We start from the raw sequence: 21,755 nt of genomic DNA on the forward strand, positions 1-21,755 counted from the left end.
ACAAAATGGCATGATTTCTGAGTTGAGTAAATAATGCCTCTTTTTTTTTGAGATGGAGTCTCACTCTGTCACCCAGGCTGGAGTGCAATGGCGCGATCTTGGCTCACTGCAATCTCCACCTCCCAGGTTCAAGCAATTCTCCTGCCTCAGCCTCCCAAGTGGCTGGGATTACAGGCATGCTCCACAAAGCCTGGCTAACTTTAGTATTTTTAGTAGAGACGAGGTTTCGCCACGTTGGCCAGGTTGGTCTCGAACTCCTCACCTCAAGTGATCTGCCCGCCTTGGCCTCCTAAAGTGCTAGGTTTAAACTCCTAAAGTTTTTAGGACTCCTAAAGTCCTAAAAAAAAAAAAACTAAAGCCGGGCGCGGTGGCTCAAGCCTGTAATCCCAGCATTCCGCATTTGGATGGCCGAGACGGCGGATCAGACTGTCAGGAGATCGAGATCCAATCCTGGCGAACACGGGTGAAACACCCCTTCTGCTACTAAAAAATACAAAACTAGGGCCGGGCGTGGTGGTTTGGGCGGCCTGTGAGTCCAGCCTACTTGGAGGCTGAGGCCGGTGAGAATGGCGTAAACCCGGGAGGCGCGAGCTTGCCAGGGAGCGTGAGATCGGCCCACGCACTCCAGGCCTGTGGCGACAGAGGAGACTCTGCCTCAAAAAAAAAAAAAAAAAAAACTAAACCCCTCAAAGGGGGGAGCCACCGCATCTGTCCAAATATGTTTTAAATTTTATTTTTTAAGACGAGGTCTTGGCCGGGCGCGGTGGCTCAAGCCTGTAATCCCAGCACTTTGGGAGGCCGAGACGGGCGAATCACAAGGTCAGGAGATCGAGACCATCCTGGCTAACCTGGTGAAACCCCGTCTCTACTAAAAAATACAAAAAACTAGCTGGGCGAGGTGGCGGGCGCCTGTAGTCCCCGCTACTCGGGAGGCTGAGGCAGGAGAATGGCGTGAACCCGAAAGCCGGAGCTTGCAGTGAGCCGAGATCTGGCCACTGCACTCCAGTTTGGGCGACAGAGCAAGACTCCGTCTCAAAAAAAACAAAAACAAAAACAAAAACAAAAAAAACTAGCCGGGCGAGGTGGCGGGCGCCTGTAGTCCCAGCTACTCGGGAGGCTGAGGCAGGAGAATGGCGTAAACCCGGGAGGCAGAGCTTGCAGTGAGCCGAGATCCGGCCACCGCACTTCAGTTTGGGCGACAGAGCAAGACTCCGTCTCAAAAAAAACAAAACAAAACAAAACAAAAAAAACTAGCCGGGCGAGGTGGCGGGCGCCTGTAGTCCCAGCTACTCGGGAGGCTGAGGCAGGAGAATGGCGTGAACCCGGGAGGCGGAGCTTGCAGTGAGCTGAGATCTGGCCACTTCACTCCAGTTTGGGCGACAGAGCGAGGACTCCGTCTCAAAAAAAAAAAAAAAAAAAAGACGAGGTCTTGGCCAGGCACAGTGGCTCACATCTGTAATTCTAGTTACTCAGGAGGCTAAGGCAGGAGAATCGCTTGAACTTGGAAAGTAGAGGTTGCAATGAGCCTAGATCGTGTCACTGCACTCCAGCCTGGGAGACAGAGTGAGTCTCCGTTTCAAAAAAAAAAAGGACAAGGTCTCACTATGTTGGCCAGGCTGGTCTGGAACTCCTGGGCTCAAGTGATCCTCCCACTTCGGCCTCCCAGAGTGCTAGGATTACAGACGTGGCCACTATGCCCAGCCAATAACGATTAACACCTTTGAGGCTATTTTTAACATACCACTTACAGAGTAGGCGAGGCACAGCACACACCACTGGGTCTGTTAAATAAACTGAAAAACCAGCTGGTGCCTTCACATACGTCTAAAGTGAGCTGTCATCACATCCCATGCTATGTTCCTCCCTAACACACTCCCTAGGATGCTTCCAGGTCAGCTTCCTTGCCAAATTCTAGTTAGTAACTCTGCTTGCACCTTGTACAGGCTCATGCAATGGCTTGACCCTATCTACCCACTTTTATTCACACACACCACACTGCCACTTCTTTACATACCTGTTCCTCCTAGACCATGAAGTCATCTCTAATCCTTGTGGGAGAGGTATACATAAAATACCAAAACTCCTTATGGCCAAAGCATAATGTCTTACTTGCATCCCAGCACATGCCATCAGCCACTGTTCCTTCAACTCCAATTTCTCAGTAGTTCAACTTTGATGAAGGGCAGTGGACACATAGGCAGCGCATCAAGATTTATCTTACCCAACTGTTCAAAACAGAGAAAAATGGTTCCAATAATAATAAGCGTGTCCTGTTTCATTCAGAAAATGTCATTTGAGACCATCTGCAACTTGCTCATTATTTGCGGCCTCCTGGAACAAGGTGACAGAAGCACTTTCAGCAGAGTGCAGCTCAGCGTCTAAACTGCATTTTTTTTTTAACTTTGAGGCCAGGCAGTGGCTCACGCCTGTAATCCCAGAAGTTTGAGTTTAGCCTAAGCAACATAGCAAGACCCTATCTCCTTTAAAAAAAAAAAAAAAAAAAAAAAAAAATTTAGGGGCACATATCACTGTTACCCAGGCTGGAGTGTGGTGGCATGATCTCGGCTCACTGTGCAACCTGTCTCGCAGGTTCAAGTGATTCTCATGCCTCAGCCACCCAAGTAGATGGGATTACAGGCATGCATCACCATGCCCAGCTAATTTTTTTAAAAAAAATTTTGACAAGGTTTTGTCATGTTGGCCAGGCTGGTCTCGAACTCCTGGCTTCATGTGATGTGCCCGCTTCAGTTTCCCAAAGTGCTGAAATTACAGGTGTGAGCCAACGCGCCCAGCCAAAACTCATTTTCTATAACACAAGTAAGTCTTAAGGCTGCAGATTATCAGTAAAACAAAATTTGAAAAGCGTCCAGAGTAATTTGATTAGTCCTCACCTCATGCATTGATTATAAAAAACTAATCCCTGAGTAAGGTGCAATTCCACTGATTTTATTTATTTATTTATTTATTTATTTAGAGACAGAGTCTTACTGTGTCACCCAGGCTGGAGTGCAGTGGCACGATCTTGGCTCACTGCAACCTCTGCCTCCTGGGTTCAAGTGATTCTCCTGCCTGTCTCCCAAGTAGCTGGGACTACAGGGGCCCACCACCATGCCCAGTAATATGATTATTATTTTTTTTTTTGCATTTTCAGTAGAGATGGGGTTCCACTATGTTGACTAGACTGGTCTTGAACTCCTGACTTCATGATCCACCCACCTCAGCCTCCCAAAGTGCTGGGATTACAAGCATGAGCCACCGCGCCCGGCCAATTCCACTGATTTTTAAAATGGCCTTACGTGAAATTAATCAGGTACCAAAATGCCATCTTGAGAAGTCCCAGAACTATTTAGGTTGAAATAGGAAATGACCTAGAATTCTTAGTTGTTCATAAACTCTGCACTTGTTTTTTTGAGACGGAGTCTCGCTCTGTCGCCCAGGCTGGAGTGCAGTGGCCGGATCTCAGCTCACTGCAAGTTCCGCCTCCCGGGTTTACGCCATTCTCCTGCCTCAGCCTCCCGAGTAGCTGGGACTACAGGCGCCCGCCACCTCGCCCAGCTAGTTTTTTGTATTTTTTTTTTTAGTAGAGACGGGGTTTCACCGTGTTAGCCAGGATGGTCTTGATCCGCCCGCCTCGGCCTCCCAAAGTGCTGGGATTACAGGCTTGAGCCACCGCACCCGGCCAAACTCTGCACTTTTAATAGGGTGATTAGTAACTCACAGCCCTACCCCTTTCCACTCCTTCAGAAGTCCTACGTACAAGGTACCGCCCTGAGGGTGCCACTGCTGCAGTGAGGACAGATTCCATAGTGGAGGGGGCTGAAGCTGCGCCTCGGTGTATCCAAAGGTATCAGTTACTCCACAGCACATAGGAACACTCAGGGATGTGTGTTGGACAAACCCACAACCAAGCCCTATGCTCATACTGAGAGGATCCAAGTCTTACCTGGGGCATAGTTGAGGGGTAACAGGGCTACTGTGAACTGACCGTAGTTATATGAGCCTTATGAATCTGCAAGTGCAATTCAAATTTCAATCACTTTCCTCTTTTTAAAGAGTAAACATTTTTGTGTTCACGGTACCCCTACTAAAATTAGAACAAGGCCAAAGCAGCAGCCTCTCTGAAGTGACAATCTAACTTGGGCCAGGGAAAGGAGTACAGCACAGTACAGCAGTTTTCCTTCCCAGAATGGCATAAATCTGAGAAAAGCTTCTTTGGAAGCTGCTTAGACAGGAAAACAAAAGCATCAGCTCCCTGGCTGGCAGACAAGTAGAAATTATGTTAAGATGAAAATAAGATACCACATAGGAAACATACATTTAGGTCTTGTTTCTAGCTTTTTTTTTTTGGAGACGGAGTCTTGCTCTTGTCGCCGTTTCTAGCTTTTTAAGAACTACAATGAAGACCTCAATTTGAAGACTGAGCACAGTGGCTCATACCTGTAATCCCAGCACTTTGGGAGGCCAGGGTGGACCTGATCATTTGAGGTCAGGAGTTTGAGACCAGCCTGGACAACATGGTGAAACCCTGTCTCTACTGAAAATACCAAAAAAAAAAAAAAGAGCCAGGTGTGGTTGCATGCACCTGTAATCAATCCCAGCTACTTGGGAGGCTGAGGCATGAGAATGGCTTGAACCCTGGAGGCGGAGGTTGCAGTGAGCTGAGCTCGTGCCACTGCACTCCAGCCTGGGTGACAAGAGTGAGACTCTGTCTCAAACAAAATAAAACCTTAAATTGGGCAGTCAAGAAACAGTATCTTTAAATTTGTCACTCATTGATGGTTACTTTTATGAAATACACTACAGCTTATGTATCTATTAGTAACTACCTGCACCAAGACTTTTTCCCATTCTTTTTAAATTTTATTAAGAAATATCGTACATACAAAAGCACATAAACATACAGCTTAAAAAAGAAAATGCCCACAGGGCTTCAGAAATAGACCCTCGCCAGTTCCTCTGAAGACCCCTCTCTGCCCTCATGATCACCTCTCCCTCCATCAGAACGGCTAACATTAAATGTTGTCTTAATCGTTTCCTTTTATCATGTATTTGACAGCCTGTTTTTGACTTTCATTGAAATGGAACCATAGTGATGTATTCTTCTGACTTGCTTTTTTTGGATCCTTCTGTTGTTGAGTTTTGTCCATGTTCACATATAGAGCTGCAGTTCGGTTTCACTTCTGTGGAATTCCACTGTTGGAATATACCACAGTATTTATCCAACACACTGTTGGTGGACACTTAGGGTCTTCCCAGGTTTTTTCTTCTTTTCTTCCTATTACACACAATGCTTAAATCCATCCCCTGGTACACGTGTAAGAGTTTCTCTAGGGTATGTATCCGAGAGTGAATGGCTATGAGAGGTTATGGCACACCCACTTATGCCAAATTGTTTCCCGTTTCTCAAAGTTGTTGTTCCTAAACATTCTTAAATCTGTTGACAAATGACCTATTTGGGATGGCTGAGGGGAAGAAATAGATCAGCTACAAAACTCTTGAATTTTTAAAATAGTAAATTCAAAATTCTGATACAACAATGAAAATACATTTACTTCTCTGCTTTGGCTTATTTGAAATGTACTTTTAAAACTACAGGTTCAACTTAAAAGTGCTGTCTCCTTTATCTCAAAATAAATGTTTCTAAATATTACCAGGTAAAAACACCAAGACTCAGAAGATACGGGTATACCGTCATATATTTTGAAAGATTTATACATGTATGTTTATATTTCCTCCCACCTCCCATCTCCCCACAAAGAAAACTACTTGGAAGAATAACTGTTAACAACAGCAAGCTCCTGCAGAGGAAAAACAGAGGGATAGGAGTAGTAGGAGACAGATCACTGAACACTTTTTTTTTTTAACCATGGGCAACATTACAATTATAATACAAAATTTCAAAAGTAGACCTGGGGTTCTTTCACAAACAACTAAAACATCCCTCAGGAAATCAAGCTTGAAAACCAACCCTGAATGAAGTCCCATCCCACAGAATTGTATACATAATAATAACTTAAAGTGTTTTATGTTTCATGCACATAACATGTTTAAAAACATGTTCACATAGCCCATCGGCAATGCATTTTTAAAAACAGAATGGATGAGGGCTCAGAGAACTTCCACCATAAAAATGTTCAGTTCTTAACAACTCTGAAAACTTTAATCAGAAGGTGGCTGAGCTCAACCAATGTGTGGTCCAAGTGTTCTCAGACCTCGGAAATAAGGTTCGTTATCCTCTGTGACACTAACTATATTTAAGGAACCAGAATGCCTAAGGAGAGGGGGTAAAAATATCTGAGCTGAGCAATATGACTAGGTTATTATAAGCTCAAGATCAAGAAAACAAGAAGGATGTTTCAACCCAAACTGAAAAATGACTGGACTGTGTTTGAAGGGGGAAAAAAAGTGTTTTAACAAAAAGAAGCATGATATGTATCATCTCTACATTCCAGAGGAGAGGATGTCTTGAACAGCAGACTGGTCGGTGCTCCTGAAAGGCTCAATGGAAATTAAACTATTGGACCAGTGCTATATGGTTTGATGACTGACAAAAGTTTACCCAATTTGTTTTATACTAGTGAACTGTTATTTAAGAGGTCTTTGTCTTTTAGAGATACATGCTGAATTATTTACAGATTAAATGGTGTGTCTGAGATTTGCTCGAAAATAATAGGGGACAGTGGATACAAATACAATCACTCATGAAGTATAAGAGTGGTCATAAGTCTTGTTGGTGATGAGTTAACAGAGGTTAATTATATTGTTCCTCTTTTGTGCATGTCTTTAAATTTTCAAAATAATGCTGTTGGTTTTTTTTAAAGACCAACTGATTGCAGATTTCAAACTTCCCAAGCAATCTGATTAAAACTGGTTTGCTCCCCTTAAAGACTTTCCAAAGAGAAAATATATATTCACCAACTAATAACTTTTTGGTCTGCATGGCAGAAATGTTTGTTTCTTCTAGTGAACTGGTCTCATACTGGATTCTTATGAGATGGTTAGCAAGAATCAGTTCTTCAGCCACATCAATTTTGGGTGTAAAATTCAACTTCTAGGTCTCTCTCCATAACTAAAGCCAGGCCTTAGTCATAGCTGCCCTGAGGAGGCAGGTCCTCCTCCCACCGCCCCCAAATCCCAGGTAACTTCAATAGTTACAATAGATCTAAGTGTCCATAGAGGAAGCCGTTTCATATGAGCTCATTTATTATACTTCATTTAAGTTAGATGTTGATTCTAGAGGAGACAGAGCAGAACAAATCTTGTATTTTAATAACTTCCTAGATTTTTTAATACTTAGGGTCAGAATATGGTTTAAAAACTATCATTTTATAGTCCTCTGCTACTACAACCACAATCTTGTCAAACTACACAAAGCAGTGCCTGGGAGCTATCTTTGTGTTTGTTAGATTTTACCTCCCATTTTATCTTAATCCTCATGTGAATCATCTCTTACAAATTCAGAGATAACCCACTCATCTATTGCTGCATCTCCAGGATCAGCTAGGGAGCCAGGAGGGCTCTGTCTCCACAGCATTTTTTCCAACAGAGCCTCTAAACTGGGGGCTTCATTATTTTTCAAAGTTTGGTGGAAGAGATTTTAGTAAATTCTTTAACAATTCATTATGCCTATTAGAATCAACACAGTGTCTTAACAGTTAGGCACTGGACCATGAGACAGAGACCTAGCAACTCCATAAACATGAAGCCACAAGACCCTCCCTGGGTAAGTCATTTAACACACTCAGTTTCTTTACCTATAAACTGATAGCAGTATTTGAAAGTTATAAACCACAAGGAATTGCTATGATATATATGTGCGTGTGTATACACGTAGCTGGAGAGAATACTTTTATACAGTTGAAGCTGGCTATGGATAGAAACATGCTGCCAGTTTTCCTAGATGTGACACAAAAATAATCATTTAAGAGGGGGGGAAAACCCTTGCCATATATAGTACACACCCTATACACAAGTACATTTATAAACTGACACCACCGGGTGAGAAGAAATCTTGATACAGGACTTAACAAAAACTAGCACTTGAATGCTTTTCTACATCATTATTTCATAGCTAGCTAGCTAAAGAGTGCTTGTCAGGATACTTGGAATTTTCTACTAAAGGAATTTCTCAGGGATGTAAAAATATATTTTAGTTCACTGTACATCTTTGCTATTAAAAGCAAAATTCAAATTTATTCATAACCACCTAAAATTGAAGCACCATTATTTAAAACATTAGAAACTCTATAAAAATTAGTCTTAAACAGAACAAATTAGATAAAACTGTACACCAACACCTCTAGTGATAGTGTAACTCTTGTATTTAAAACAGGGGACTAGTTCAGAGTCAATAACTTTATTAGAAAAAGATTAATACTAAAACCTTTCAATGACAGAGACAATCAACTTTGTAACAGAAAGTCAGAGATACTTTATTTTTACTTCTAAATCCAAAGGCTAAGTAGAGCAGAGTTGTAAAAATGAAATCCCACTTAGTCTGATTCACACAAATACTAACGTTTAATCCTGTTTTCAAAGTCCGAGAATGAAAATTTGCAATTAAACACTGAGCAAGCCACATGTTTAAGTAATATTTCTTAAAAAGTCTTAAAGAAAAAAGTATGATACAGGACCTAAGTTTTCAGTGGCATATATACTATTAACACATGTTCTGAAATCTGATAGGTCACATCAGTCCTGAATTAACTTTTAATAATAATAATAATAAAAAAACTAACTGAGCTTTATACTTTTTCTATGCCACTATAGCTTTCTTTCACCTCATTTTTTAAATGTCGATCTTCACTTTATGCCGTTCTCAGTATTCTTCCAAAATCTTCGAACAGTAGTCCTACAACGCAAAATTTGGGGAAAAATGATAATTAGACAACATGTAAAAGGCCAATTTTTATGAGAAAGTGTTGGCCCAGTCACTAACTGCTAATTAACATGTGTATATGGAATGCTTGTATTCTTTTTAATTACCATCAGTGTGGTTCTTAAAGCCATGTGCCTGTGTATGCTTCCCTACGTGTGAATGACACACACAATCTTACATTGCTTTCCCAAAAGGGGAATGCCATCAACAAATAAACTAATTGGTACTTCCTTTCATTAGGAATGTTTTGTCCCACGCTACTAGCCCACAGAATGAAGTTTACAGGTTTTAAGAACACTTGCAGTACCTAACTTTTAATAGTTCTTAAAAAACCCAAATTCATTCTATATAGTGCAACAGTTCTTTGATTTCACAAATTGAAGGTGTCTGTCCTTGCTATTCATACTGCTGCTTTAAATGTATCAGCCAGTGAGTGACTATTCCTACATACCTATGGCTGACTGCAAATTCTCCTACACAGTAGGAAATATTAAGCACATACCTCTTATAGACTTGAGAATTGCATTGAGTGTAACAAGGCGAATAATATGAAGTGTTTATTGTATTTAAAATTCTTTAAAGATATCTAATTCTGGCCACCACTGCAGCCCTACATACAGTTGAAAAAAAATTCCATTCTGTTAACATTTGGTAAGTTTTCACGCAATACACAAAAAACCCCTCTGCACTTCTTGTAAAGAACAAAAAAGATACACAACAGTTAAGCGTAAAGATCACAGGCAATAGCATTCAAACATGGATGTGGGTAGAGAAAGGAGTACCTGGCATGAGTACCTGCTTAGTTTGACTGAATCCTTGATTTTTAATTTGGCTTTTCATGGGCCGCTCACAACACCAACGCTGTGTGAGGTATGGTAGTCAGCTGCAATAATTCATAAACCCTACACTTCCATCAATCCAATGCTACTGGCTCTCGAGTTACAGAACAAACTGCATTAGAATGCAAGGCAATAAAGCAAAAAACTAGAAACATCCTTGACAAAGAAATACTAGCAGTTTAATTAAAACAAAGTAGTCCAACATGTGCCTCCGAAATATTTTAAGTTTTTAAAGCATATGTCTCTGCCAATGTACCAACACAAGATGGACTTAATACCAAAAAGAAAAAAAAAAAAAACAGTTCAACCTTTTATTTAAAAAAAAAAAAAGAAATGACAGCAAAATCCCTAAAAAAAGGATAATTAACTTTTCAATGGCGACTATATTACAAATGTGGGCGATAATTTCCAAAGAGGCACACTAATGGGGGCACGAGTCTGCTACAAAATAGCTGAGACAAAACAATGTACCTCAAAATGTTTTGCAGGACTACACTGTCTTTTCCTTCAGAAGAGGCTTTTGTATGTCTTCTTACTCGGCTTAGTTCCATCTTCATCTGTGCATACTTACGCTGCACTGTCAAACAGTAACAAAAAGCCCTAATCAAAGTGAGAAACAATACACTTACCTCTGTCTGATCTGAGGTCTTATCAGATCAGTTTTAATTGGACTGAGTGTCACCTTCAGATTTAATGTCTTCACTGGTCCCATTGACCTCATTCTTAGTATCACTTTCCTTCGATTCAGTGTTTGTGTCTTCACTCTGCTTTTCTCGACTACCGGACTTCACACTACTTTTTTTATCATCAGATCCCCTCTTTTCTGCCATAAAAGAAGACATTGACCATGGATTTTAAAGTAAAATACAATAAAGACATGATTTTGAAAAAAAGTGAAACAACTGAGAGATGAGAGACAATCATTTCCCACAGACTGCAAGCAACAGTTTGGTGAATTTACCAAAGGGACAAAATTTGTAATATATGGGAGAGGAGGCAGGAAGGGGAATTCAAGGAAGCAAAAGGTAAAATAGTGGGCAAATTCTCTCAATTGTTGAGAAGCTATGAAGCACATTGCAGAATATAATATTTAAGTAGATTTCATTGTGGGTAAAAAACATCAAAAAGCATGGGGAAAGGTATAAGAGACGGCATACAAAACTATGTTCACATGAGGTTCAATTATTAAGTTAGAAGGGTAAAAATGGTGACCCCAAAAGGTGAGAAAAAGTTGAATGTTTATAACAGGCATGTTTTAAAAAATACAATTACATATTTTTAAACGCAAAAAAAAATGTATATATATATATATATTTGAATATCCAAGAAAGATAAGCGTAATGAAAGAAAATGATCTTAAATCCCAATCTAAGCAACTGAACTTTTGTGCTTTGCTAAGAAAAGTCATATATATGCCATCTGAAAGTTGTTTTCCAAAAGGGAAATTAAAATTCAACTCAGCTGCAAATGAAGAATGAAAAGGTAAACAACTTTTCCTCTACTATTCTTTGGATGGGTAAGACCTCAGACTAGAGGTAAAAGTGGTACACAGAGCAAGCATAGTCTAGCCTTTTCGGTTCCAAGTATTCCCCCAACAAAAAATTTCTACAGAAAATGTTAAAGTCAACTAGAAACTTTCTGGAAAAATTACTTTTCCCCTTACTAAGAATAGCTGTTCTGGCAGAGTAGTTAATAAGACAAAAAGACATTTTAAGAGAAACAGAACCCTCTACATAGTTTCTGCACAGTTATGAAGACATAACACCAAATATCTAGGAGAGATGGTAATGAAAACAAAACATGGTATGGGAGGGGCACCCACTCAGAGAACTGAAGATCTTATGTAAAAGAGCATATTTAGTCCATAACACTTGCAAAATACACAAGCCATGTCCAAGTAGTTAAGTGCAAGACTTGCTTCATGTCTGTCTGTCCACTTGTAAGAACTGTGCCAGGACAGTGGGCTCTAACTGACCTTGTGGTAAAGTCCTCCCTTTGTGCCTTATGGGCTTCTCCGGTGCACAGGTAGCTTCAATGAGGAAGAGTCGTCTTGTTGTCCCGTAGAGGACTAGTAGTCAGTCCAATAATCTTATCTTCTGCCCTATGTAAATATGGTAGATCTTAATAGTCCTAAGGACATCCACAATTTGTGGTGGATTTTAGGGCTATAGATGAAAAAAGGAAACTCTCTTGACAAAGAGAGTACCTTACACTGGTTGCTGACAGCTTTGTGTGAGAAACCACTTTTCATTTGTGGAATGAGATAAACTGCTTCTATCATAGCACCTGGAGTAATAAACTTGCTCTTTCTCATTTGCCATTATTAAATGCCCACTGTGGCTCACACCTGGTTCCAAAGTCCAGATCTTCAGTCATTTATAAGAGTGCCTAGATGGCTACATGGTAGTTTCTTTTCTGTTTTTTTTTTTACATTTTTTAAATCCACCCATCTGCACACTGATTTTTAATTAATTAATTTTTACATAGCATTTTCAAAATGCCAATAAATTATATCACTTCTAAAAGAGATTCCAATGTTTAACTCTATCATAGCATACCCAATTATGGAAGACAAGCCTGATACAGTTTTCTCGGTATCTTCTCTCTTTCCACCAAGTCTCACATGGAAAATCCCTGTCTGTTGCTAATCTAAACATAACTCAGCTTATTCTGCTTAAACAAAAGTTTTACTAGGGGCCAGGCATGGTGGCTTACACCTATAACCCCAGCACTTTAGGAAACTGAGGCAGGAGGATTGCTTGAACCCAGGAGATCAAGATCAGACTGGGCAACATGGCAAAACCCCATCTCTACATCCGCCCCCCCCCCCCCAAAAAAAAAAATTAGCCAGGGATGGTAGTGTACACCTATAGTCCCAACCACCCAGGAGGGTGAGGTGGGAGGATCACCTGGGCCAGGGGGGTGGAGGCTGCAGTGAGCTGTGATCGTGCCACTGCACTCAGCCTGGATGACAGAGCAAGACCCTGTCTGAAAAAAACAACAAACAAAAAGCTTTACTAAATGTCATGTCACCATCATTACAATTTTAGGATTAAAGGTAAGCAACTCTGGACATCTTTTCGCTCTATCCAGAAATTACACAAATATGCCTGTTATGAGTCAGGCCAGTGTCATTTACTACTCAACTTTGACTTCCAGTAGTTATGAAGGCTAGCTAGCTTTTATCCCTAAAAATCAACCCAACAATTTTAAGTGGCACAAATGATAACACAGAATAGAGCAACTAAAGCTACCAACAGGAAATGTAAAACTAAAAACTTTCTCAAGACAAATATTATTAATTTGACCTGACAGTCATACCTGGCTCTTGAGAGTTGACCTCTCAACCCAAAAATAAATTACACAGAAAGTCTTGCAAAAAGATTGGGTAAAACATTCTTAAATCTAATGTTAAATCAGTTAACCCATTGTAGCAATTGCCTTTTGATTCACAGAAGCAAGTTCTCAACTTGAACGGCAAACACTAGCACGTCTGGCAGGAAGTTTTCAACATTTTCCCACATTACAGAAAAAGCCAATATATGTTAAATATTTCAGAAAAAGAGTGTGTGCTTATGTTAAGAAAATAAAAGCAGAGGCCAAAAAATATGTCCATGGTTTGTGCCGCTAGTTCTAGTTGAGTCTAGAGGAAAAACAAAAACAAAAAACCAGGACCGTTCTATCGAAGGATATAATAAACAACATATAAAAGACTAGTATAATAAACCTAAATAGCAGCACATATATTATGCTGGTGATTAAACATGGAGACAGGTAGAATGAAATGAAACCAGGAGAGCTGAGAAAATCAGAAATAGGCCCCTTCTCTCATTCCTAAAACCATGCAAAGCACAACAGCTCATTCAATGCAAAATAAAAGACACTAAAATAATCTGGAGAACACAAAATTCAGAAAGGAGATCCTGATGGTTAACAGAATTATCTTCCAATAAAGGCTAAGTTAGATGAGAATATTCTTGTGAAAACATGCCACACAAAATTAAGAAGTCCATTAAAAGTGCTAACAGCACAGTATATCAGCTAATGGGATGCCACAAAAAAAAAAAAAAAAAAAAAAAAAAAAGAAAAGAAAAGAAAGAAAAAGAAAAAGAGGGGAAAAGGCATGTTGATCCCATTGAAAACATGGTTAAGATACATATAAGCAATTCAACTTCTAGGGACTTAGATGTTAACTACTAACTTAAATGAATGCTACAAATGAAGACCAATGCAACAATGTACACTTACTTTATAAGACATATTATGAAACACTGCAGTGTGGAAAAAAAAAAAAAAGGTAGCCAACAACCAAGGTAATATAATAAATCCTACGCCTAATAACCCTGAAAGTTAATATAATACTTAAAAGAATCTACATGAAAAACCTTCAGGTTATCAACTGAAAGATGCGGTTTAACATCAAAACACTAGATAAACTGTCATTTTCACAAATCTAAGTAGGAGAGGGGGAAAGAATGCCTGTCTCCTACTGAATGGTGTTCCTCAAAGTGAAAAGGAGTATGTATGAAATGGATCTTTGCCTGCGTCTGGAGAAAAGTGAGCAGGGCGATTAGGGTGTGAAACCAGTTTCTTAATGAACTGAATTCTCATATAAACTAACCTTTCTCCTTGGATTTTCTATCTTGTTCTCTGTCCCGACTTTTGCTCCTGTGCTTATATGACTTTCGATCCCGGCTTTTTGATCTTCTTCGATCCCGACTTCGAGATCTATGTTTTCTTTCTGATCGATCATGGCTTCTGCTTCTTCGTCGATCTCTACTTCTTAATAATTTAAAACCAAAAGGCAACTTCAGCCAGTATTACAATGAGTAAAGGCCTTAAAGTAGATATTATTAATTAACAAGACTAAGCAAAACTTACCCTCTAAAACTATTTACATTAGAAATCTTAAGAACTAAAATTATTGAAAATCTTTCTAAATTCATCTCCAATAGTGCTAAGATAGTTATCGTTGTGCTCTTTAAGACTCTTCTTCAATTTGTAGTTCTAATTAAAACAGTGTGGCTGATTTCATATTTTATTTCTTGGAATGAGTAAGACAAGCACTTAAGAGACCATCAGGTACACTAACTGTAAAAAGATTGTGTGAAATTTCCTAGACAGGTGGGAAATAGCACAGAACTTGCCCCGAAAATGGAACTATTTTATTCACTGATTCTGCTCTCACAACCCATCCTATCACTTAAAAATGCTTAAGAGCTTCCCAACTACCATTCTGAGGAATAATACTAGTAATTATTACTGTTATTGCACAGTCATTATGAGCTGGACATCAGTCTTAGGTGTTACATATATACCTGCTTCGCCTTCTTTCTCTACTTCGTGACCTTTTGTGGTCCCGAGACCTGCTGCATCTTCTGTCTGATGTTCGGCTCGAGTGTCTACTTCGTGAACGACTTCTCTTTCTTCTTTCTCTGTCACGAGCCCTTTCTTTTTCTCTTTCTTCCTCTTCCCTTCGTCTTTTCCTTTCTCTTTCTTCCCTTTCTCTCTCCCGTTCTTTTTCTCTTTCTTCTCTTTCTTGCTTCTCCTTTTTTAGACGCTCATCACGATCGGGTTCTTCTGTTCTTTTCCTTAACTTCTCCTAGAAAAATCAAGTTGGATTCTTATACAAATGTAACTAACAATGGTCAACTAATGTGAAGTAATCTGTAGACCAACTTACGGAATTGATGCCCTTAAGGGAAATGTACACATTCCAAGATCTTATTTGTCTACACAAGGTATTATTTATCTAAATCCTCAGGAATATTCTTCCCAAATTTCTGGCACTCAAGAGTTAAGAAAATCAAGTGCTTTCATAGTTCGATAAACAGCAAAAATTCACAGGAACTCACAATGCTTCAAATAATTACACATAGGAAAATATCAATGAGAGGGTCATATCTCCATTTAAGCCATATTAAAATACAGTTATTTTTATCTATAGCTAGTGATAGCTAAAAGCTGTAGCTATAGGTAAAATAATTTTTTTTAAATAGCTAAAATGTATCTTTAGAAGAAAGTTAACATTGGCCGAGTGCAGTGGCTCAACACTTTGGGAGGCTGAGGAGGGCGGATCACCTGAGGCAGGAGTTCAAGACCAGCCTGGCCAACAGGGCAAAACCCCGTCTCTATTAAAAAAGTACAAAATCAGCCGGACATGGTAGTGTGTGCCTGTAATCCCAGCTACTCAGGAAGCTGAGGCATGAGAATTGCTTGAACCCCAGAGGTGGAGTTTGCAGTGAGATCATGCCACTGTACTCCAGCCTGGGTGACAAAGTGAGATTGTCTCAAAAACAAAACAAACAAAAACACAAAACTTAGCCAGGCCTGGTGGCACATGCCTATACTCCCAGCTACTCAGGAGGCTGGGGCATGAAAATTGCTTAAACCTGGGAGGTGGAGGTGGCAGTGAGCTATCACGTCACTGCACTCTAGGTGACAGAGCAAGAATTTGCCTCAAAACAAACAAACAAACAAACAAACTTACTTTTAATTCTTCTACAGTAGCTTTAATTTTGGCATAGCCCATGTGTTGTTTTCCCATCAAATGGTCATCTACCCGGGACTGGGCATCTCCTACTATTAAAAAGGCTCCACACACTTCACAAACTTCCATTTGTTTTTCTTGTGCAGCAAAACTTTCAATTGTCTAAAATGATAAATCAGTTACAAGAACATCTGAGGAAGAGAAACAAATCTCAAGAAAGTACTCAACATTTAGAGAAGATTTCTAATGTGTGTGAATTGCTCTTTCCCATTTCCCCAAATCAGTAATACTGGGCTACAAGTGGTCAACTTTTAAAGAGGGACGTTTAAGGCAACAGCAACTAACTTGCTGAATCATCCAGAAAAAATGTTGAGACCCACTGTTCAATGTTCAACACCCACATTACCTTACAAAATTTAAACCACCTTTCAGAAAGCCACCTATTTTAGTATGAATCATTCTTTGCTTAGGTTCAAGGGATATGATGTCCATACACAAAACTAATTAAGGAACTAAGCACATTGACTATAATCTGAACATCTCCTACTCAATATGGAGGAACCAATGATCAATTATATTCTGCAATCAGTAGTATCTGAAACACATATATTCTATTCTTCAATTAAAAGAATTAGATATTTTAAGGGTGTATTAATTTTTAACAAAGATGTAAGTATGTACTGAGTAATTTATTACAACAAAAATGAAAATAAAACCAGGCTCATATGGAAATTTATGGTTTAAAGCAGTGATTGGCAAGCCAGGGAGGCCTTTTTCTAACATTTTATTGGGATACAACCACACCCATTTGTTTCTTGTACTATCTAAAGTTGCTTGCATACTGCACAAAGGCAGAGCTTAGTAGTTGCCACAGACCTTGTGGCCTACAAATTGTGCTGACTCTAAGTTTAGAACATCAGAATAATTTTTAAAGGTTCTCAGATAAAAATGAGTTCCTACTGTTAACAGACAGGTGAGATAATGTGAATATAAGGTTTACTTACCGAGGTTGTGGACCTAAGCAGTTCTCTCTCTTCTTTTAATTGTTCAACTAATTTCATCATCCCCTGGGCTTCTTCTACTTTTCCTTCAGACCCTAATTCTTCAATCTTAGAAGAGTGGGGGAAAAAAACAGTTAAGATTTCTTTCAAACCCAACTATTTCCTTTTTTCCCCATGGTTCATTAGTGGTTTTATCCATCTTTTTGTTTGGTTTTATTTACAAAAGCCTCTTTGGGTTTAATTCATCCTAGATTTTTTTTTATACTTCAATAAAGTATAACTGATGTGTTAAGAAAAATGTACTTTCAGCCAGACGCGGTGGCTCATGCCTGTAATTCAAGCACTTTGGGAGGCCAAGGTGGGCAGATCACCTGAAGTCAGGAGTTCAAGACCAGCCTGGCCAACATGTTGAAATCCCATCTCTATTAAAAATACAAAAAAAAAAAATTAGCCAGGCATGGTAGCGGGCACCTGTAATCCTGGGGAGACTGAGGCAGGAGAATCGCTTGAACCCAGAAGGTGGAGGCTGCAGTGAGCCAAGATCATGCCACTGCACTCCAGCCTGGGTGATGACATGAGACTCTGTCTCAAAAACAAAAGGAGAGAGAGAGACTGCGTCTCGCTATGTTGCCCAGGCTGGTCTTTAACTACTGAGCTCAAGCAATCCTCCCACCTCGGCCTCCCAAAGTGCTTGGATTACAGGTGTGAGCCACCCACTCTTTTCAGTACCTCCTCCAGCCTCAATCCCAAACACAATCCCCAGGCAACCACAGATCTGCTTTCTGTCACTATAGGTAAATATGTGTTTTCTAAAATTTTATATAGGGCCAGAGTCTATATTCCTTTTTTGTCTGGCTTCTTTCACTCAGCCTAATTATTTTAAGATTTATTCATACCGTCTCACGTAGCTAATTCCTTTTCATTATTGACAGGTATTCCACCATATGGATACATCATGATTTAATTATCCACTCACCTGCTGACGGATATTTTAATTGATTCCAGTCTGGGTTTTTTTTTTTTTTTTTAGTGCTCTTATGAATATAGCACTCATGAACACTGGAGTGTAAATCTTTGTGTAGACATACATTTTCATTTATCTTGGATAAATACATGGGAGAATGGCTCACGGTACATTTATAACTTTTTAAGAAACAGACTCCAGGCCAGGCACAGTGGCTTACACCTGTAATCTCAAAACTTTGGAAGGCCAAGCTGGGTAAATTACTTGAGGTCAGGAATTTGAGACCAGCTTGGCCAGCATGGTGAAACCCCATATCCATTAAAAATACAATTAGCCGGGGATGGTGGCGCACACCTGTAATCCCAGCTACTCGGGAGGCTGAGGCAGGAGAATCACTTGAACCTGGGAGGTAGAGGTTGCAGTGAGCTGAGATCGTGCCACTGCACTCCAGCATGGGTGACAAAGCGAGACTGTCTTAAAAAAACAGTAACAACGACAACAAAACAGATTCCAATATGATCTGTAGAAATATGAAAGAAAGAAAAAAATGAGACTATTTTTTCCAAAGTGGTTGTACAATATCATATCCCAGTTCCAGTTGGCTCACATCCTTACCAATAGCTGGTATGATCAGTTTAATTTTAGCTATTCCTAATAGGTGTCAAATAGGTATTTGATGGTAGTTTTAATCTGTATTTCCCTAACGACTAATAACGCTGAGCATCTTCCTATTTGTCGTCCTTTTATATACACATATATGTACATGTACACATACACACAAGACAAGGTCTCACTCCGTTGCCCAGGCTGGAGTGCAGTGGCGCAGACACGTCTCACTGCAGGCTCACCCTCTCAGGCTTAAGCAATTCTCCTGCCTCGGCCTCCTGTGTAGCTGGGACCACAGGTGCGCATCATCACATCTGGCTAATTTTTGTAGAGACTGGGTCTCACTTTGTTGCCCAGGCTGGTCTCAAACTCTTGGGCTCAAGCAATCCTCCCGCCTCGGCCTCCTAAACTGCCAGGATTATACACATGAGTTACCATGCCTGGCCCATCCTTGTATTTTTGCTGGTTACACGTCTGTTTCAAATATTTTGACATTAATGCATACAATTCTCACCTGTTGCAGAAGTACATCAATTTTGTCTGTTAGAACCTGAATTTTTTCTTCATTTTTGCCTGTTGGGCCAGCGGCCTGTTGAAGACAATAAAACATATTACCAACAAGTTGAAAACAAAGATAAACATGCAAATTTGCACATACCATACATAATATTTCTATTTAATAATTAAAATGCTTAATTGAAAGGATAGTAATTCAATTATCTTCAACTTCTGGTGGTCACTCACATATTGTCAGTTACTACTATTTAAGAGAAAAATCTTGGCCTCAAGGAAAAAAAAAAGAAAAATCTTATGTTTAGCAAAATCAATGTTATGTTTGCTAAGAAAGACTGGAAAAAATGAATGCCTTATAAGTTTCATATCATTTTAAAAGAACAAAGTAATGAAAAGAAGACAAGTTTCAAAAACATTAGGGAGGTCTCTGAATCTCCAGAAAACAAGGACCCTTTTCAAAGACTGAATTGATTTCACTTACCCCGGAAGACTGCTGGTTTTGAGATAATGCCAAACGAGCATGGCCTCGTCTGATCCTACGTTCTACTTCTGCAAGTAAGCTCTGTAAGTATCGCAAAAAGTCTCTCTCATAGCCAACTTTCATGAAACGAGAGCTCTTCTCATACCTGGTAACATGAAAATAAACAAGTATTCATTTCTAAATCTTCATCCATTACAACTCAAATATCCTATCTTAACTAGCCTCAACAACTACTGCATTTAGGCTGCAGGGTAAACCAGGTGTATTTGAAGTGCCTTTCTGATTGCCCCTCACCATAGAGCTTTACATAGGGGTTTAACCACTAGCTTTATCACTGTACTGGATCTATGACCCTGGACCTGGGACAAGTCTCATGTATAAAATTGGTGCTGGCCACAGTGGCTCACACAAGTAAACCCAGCATTTTGAGAGGCCGAGGTGGGTGGATCACTTGAGGTCGGCAGTTTGAGACCAGCCTGGCCAACATGGTGAAACCCTGTCTCTACTAAAAATACAAAGTATTAGCCAGGCATGGTGGTGGGCGCCTGTAATCCCAGCTACTCAGGAGGTTGAGGCAGGAGAATCACTTGAACCCGGGAGGTGGAGGTTGCAGTAAGACAGAAGTTTCTTACTATCCCCAGCCAGTGACTGGACTTCTCTCAGACACTCATTTTACAATTAATTCCAATTATTCCTCAACCCTTGTCCCCCTTAAACCAAATAATAACTGGGAGGGAAATGACAACCAAAATAACTTACTGTTTTCGTAGATTTTCATCATGAATTTTTTCACACGGACCTGGGGGAAAAATACAATTGTATAAATTATTATCTGTGATTATTAGCAACCGTTTCTTGCCAAAACAAAAGGTTATTTAAAAAAAAAAAAAAGAAAAGGATTTACTTTATCACTGAGTAGTTTGTAGACATCTAAATTGATCCTACTGAATCATGAAGCATCATAACCAAATAGGACATAAAACTGATCTGCTCAGTCTTCAAAGTCAATATAATGGATAGCAACCATATATGGTTAAAAGAGAAGTAAGGGAGGGAGAGAGAAAGGGAGTGAAGGTGAAAGGAAATTGTTCTTTATTGCCACTCAAAAAAACTGATGGAGATAGACACTGAACTGAATCATTGCTGACTTTATTATTTTCAAATCTGTATATAAAGTCAAATAGCACTAGACTAGTACCCAACTCCTACTTCTTCCCACCTCTAAAAAGCAATTATCTTAACTCTTCTCTATTTCTTCTTGAATTTACCTCCACCTTTTAAAATTCTATGCTTATTTTGCTATTTATCAATCCTAGATATCAAAATTTTGTCTTTTTTTTTTTTTCCTTTTTGTGGAGAACGGGGTCTCGCTGTATTACCCAGGCAGGTCTCGAACTCCTGGGCTCAAGCTATCCTCCCGCCTCTGCCTCCCTGAGAGCTGGGATTACAGGCGTGAGCCACCGCGCCCAGTGATATCAAAATTTTGGGATAAATAAACACTTAGTGTTTATATTATGCAAGTACTATTCACTGTCAGGCCAAACAAAGGTGCATTATGAGACACTTCTGATTTTTTTTTTTTTTTTTTTTTGAGACAGAGTCATGCTCTGTCGCCCAGGCCGCAGTTCAGCGGCGCAATCTCGGCTCACAACTTCCGCGTACTGGGTTCAAGGGATTCTCCTGCTGCAATCTCCCAAGTAGCTGGGATTACAGGCACCCACCACCACGGCTGGGTAATTTTTTTGTATTTTTAGTAGAGACAGGATTTCACCCTGTTGGCCAAGCTGTTCTCGAACTCCTAACCTCCAATGATCTGCCCTCCTTTGCCTTCAAAAGTGCTGGGATTACAGGTGTGAGCCTAGTTTTTTCTTTGTATTTTCAAATTCTTCTCAAACACTTCAACTCAGCTATAGAAACTATCTCAATACTAATTTCACATATGACTCAAAATACATCAGATCATCAGTTTCATTTTCTTCCATG

At 39.8% G+C, this 21,755-nt stretch overlaps 1 protein-coding gene across 6 annotated transcripts in view; it reads right to left on the reverse strand.

Annotated features, from left to right (window-relative positions):
* Positions 1-4,850: 4,850 nt before the first annotated feature.
* LUC7L3 (LUC7 like 3 pre-mRNA splicing factor) overlaps positions 4,851-21,755 on the reverse strand; it is a 28,084-nt gene continuing 11,179 nt past the window's right edge. The window contains exons 3-12 of one of the 6 annotated variants that reach the window (XM_017853957.1): positions 20,532-20,571; positions 19,773-19,917; positions 19,293-19,367; positions 17,212-17,316; positions 16,208-16,369; positions 15,036-15,319; positions 14,339-14,499; positions 10,400-10,540; positions 10,189-10,294; positions 4,851-8,851 (exon numbers count right to left, since the gene is read on the reverse strand). In XM_017853957.1, the coding sequence (XP_017709446.1) occupies positions 8,803-8,851; positions 10,189-10,294; positions 10,400-10,540; positions 14,339-14,499; positions 15,036-15,319; positions 16,208-16,369; positions 17,212-17,316; positions 19,293-19,367; positions 19,773-19,917; positions 20,532-20,571 (1,268 nt within the window). In that variant the 3' untranslated portion in view covers positions 4,851-8,802. Of the gene's footprint in view, positions 10,541-11,692; positions 11,819-14,338; positions 14,500-15,035; positions 15,320-16,207; positions 16,370-17,211; positions 17,317-19,292; positions 19,368-19,772; positions 19,918-20,531; positions 20,572-21,755 lie in introns of those variants that run through there. The other 5 variants (XM_017853960.1, XM_017853956.1, XM_017853958.1 and 2 more) reach the window with 5 other exon arrangements.

The sequence above is a fragment of the Rhinopithecus bieti genome, unplaced genomic scaffold (genome assembly GCF_001698545.2).
Source record: "Rhinopithecus bieti isolate Rb0 unplaced genomic scaffold, ASM169854v2 scaffold_35856, whole genome shotgun sequence".
Lineage (NCBI taxonomy): Eukaryota > Metazoa > Chordata > Mammalia > Primates > Cercopithecidae > Rhinopithecus > Rhinopithecus bieti.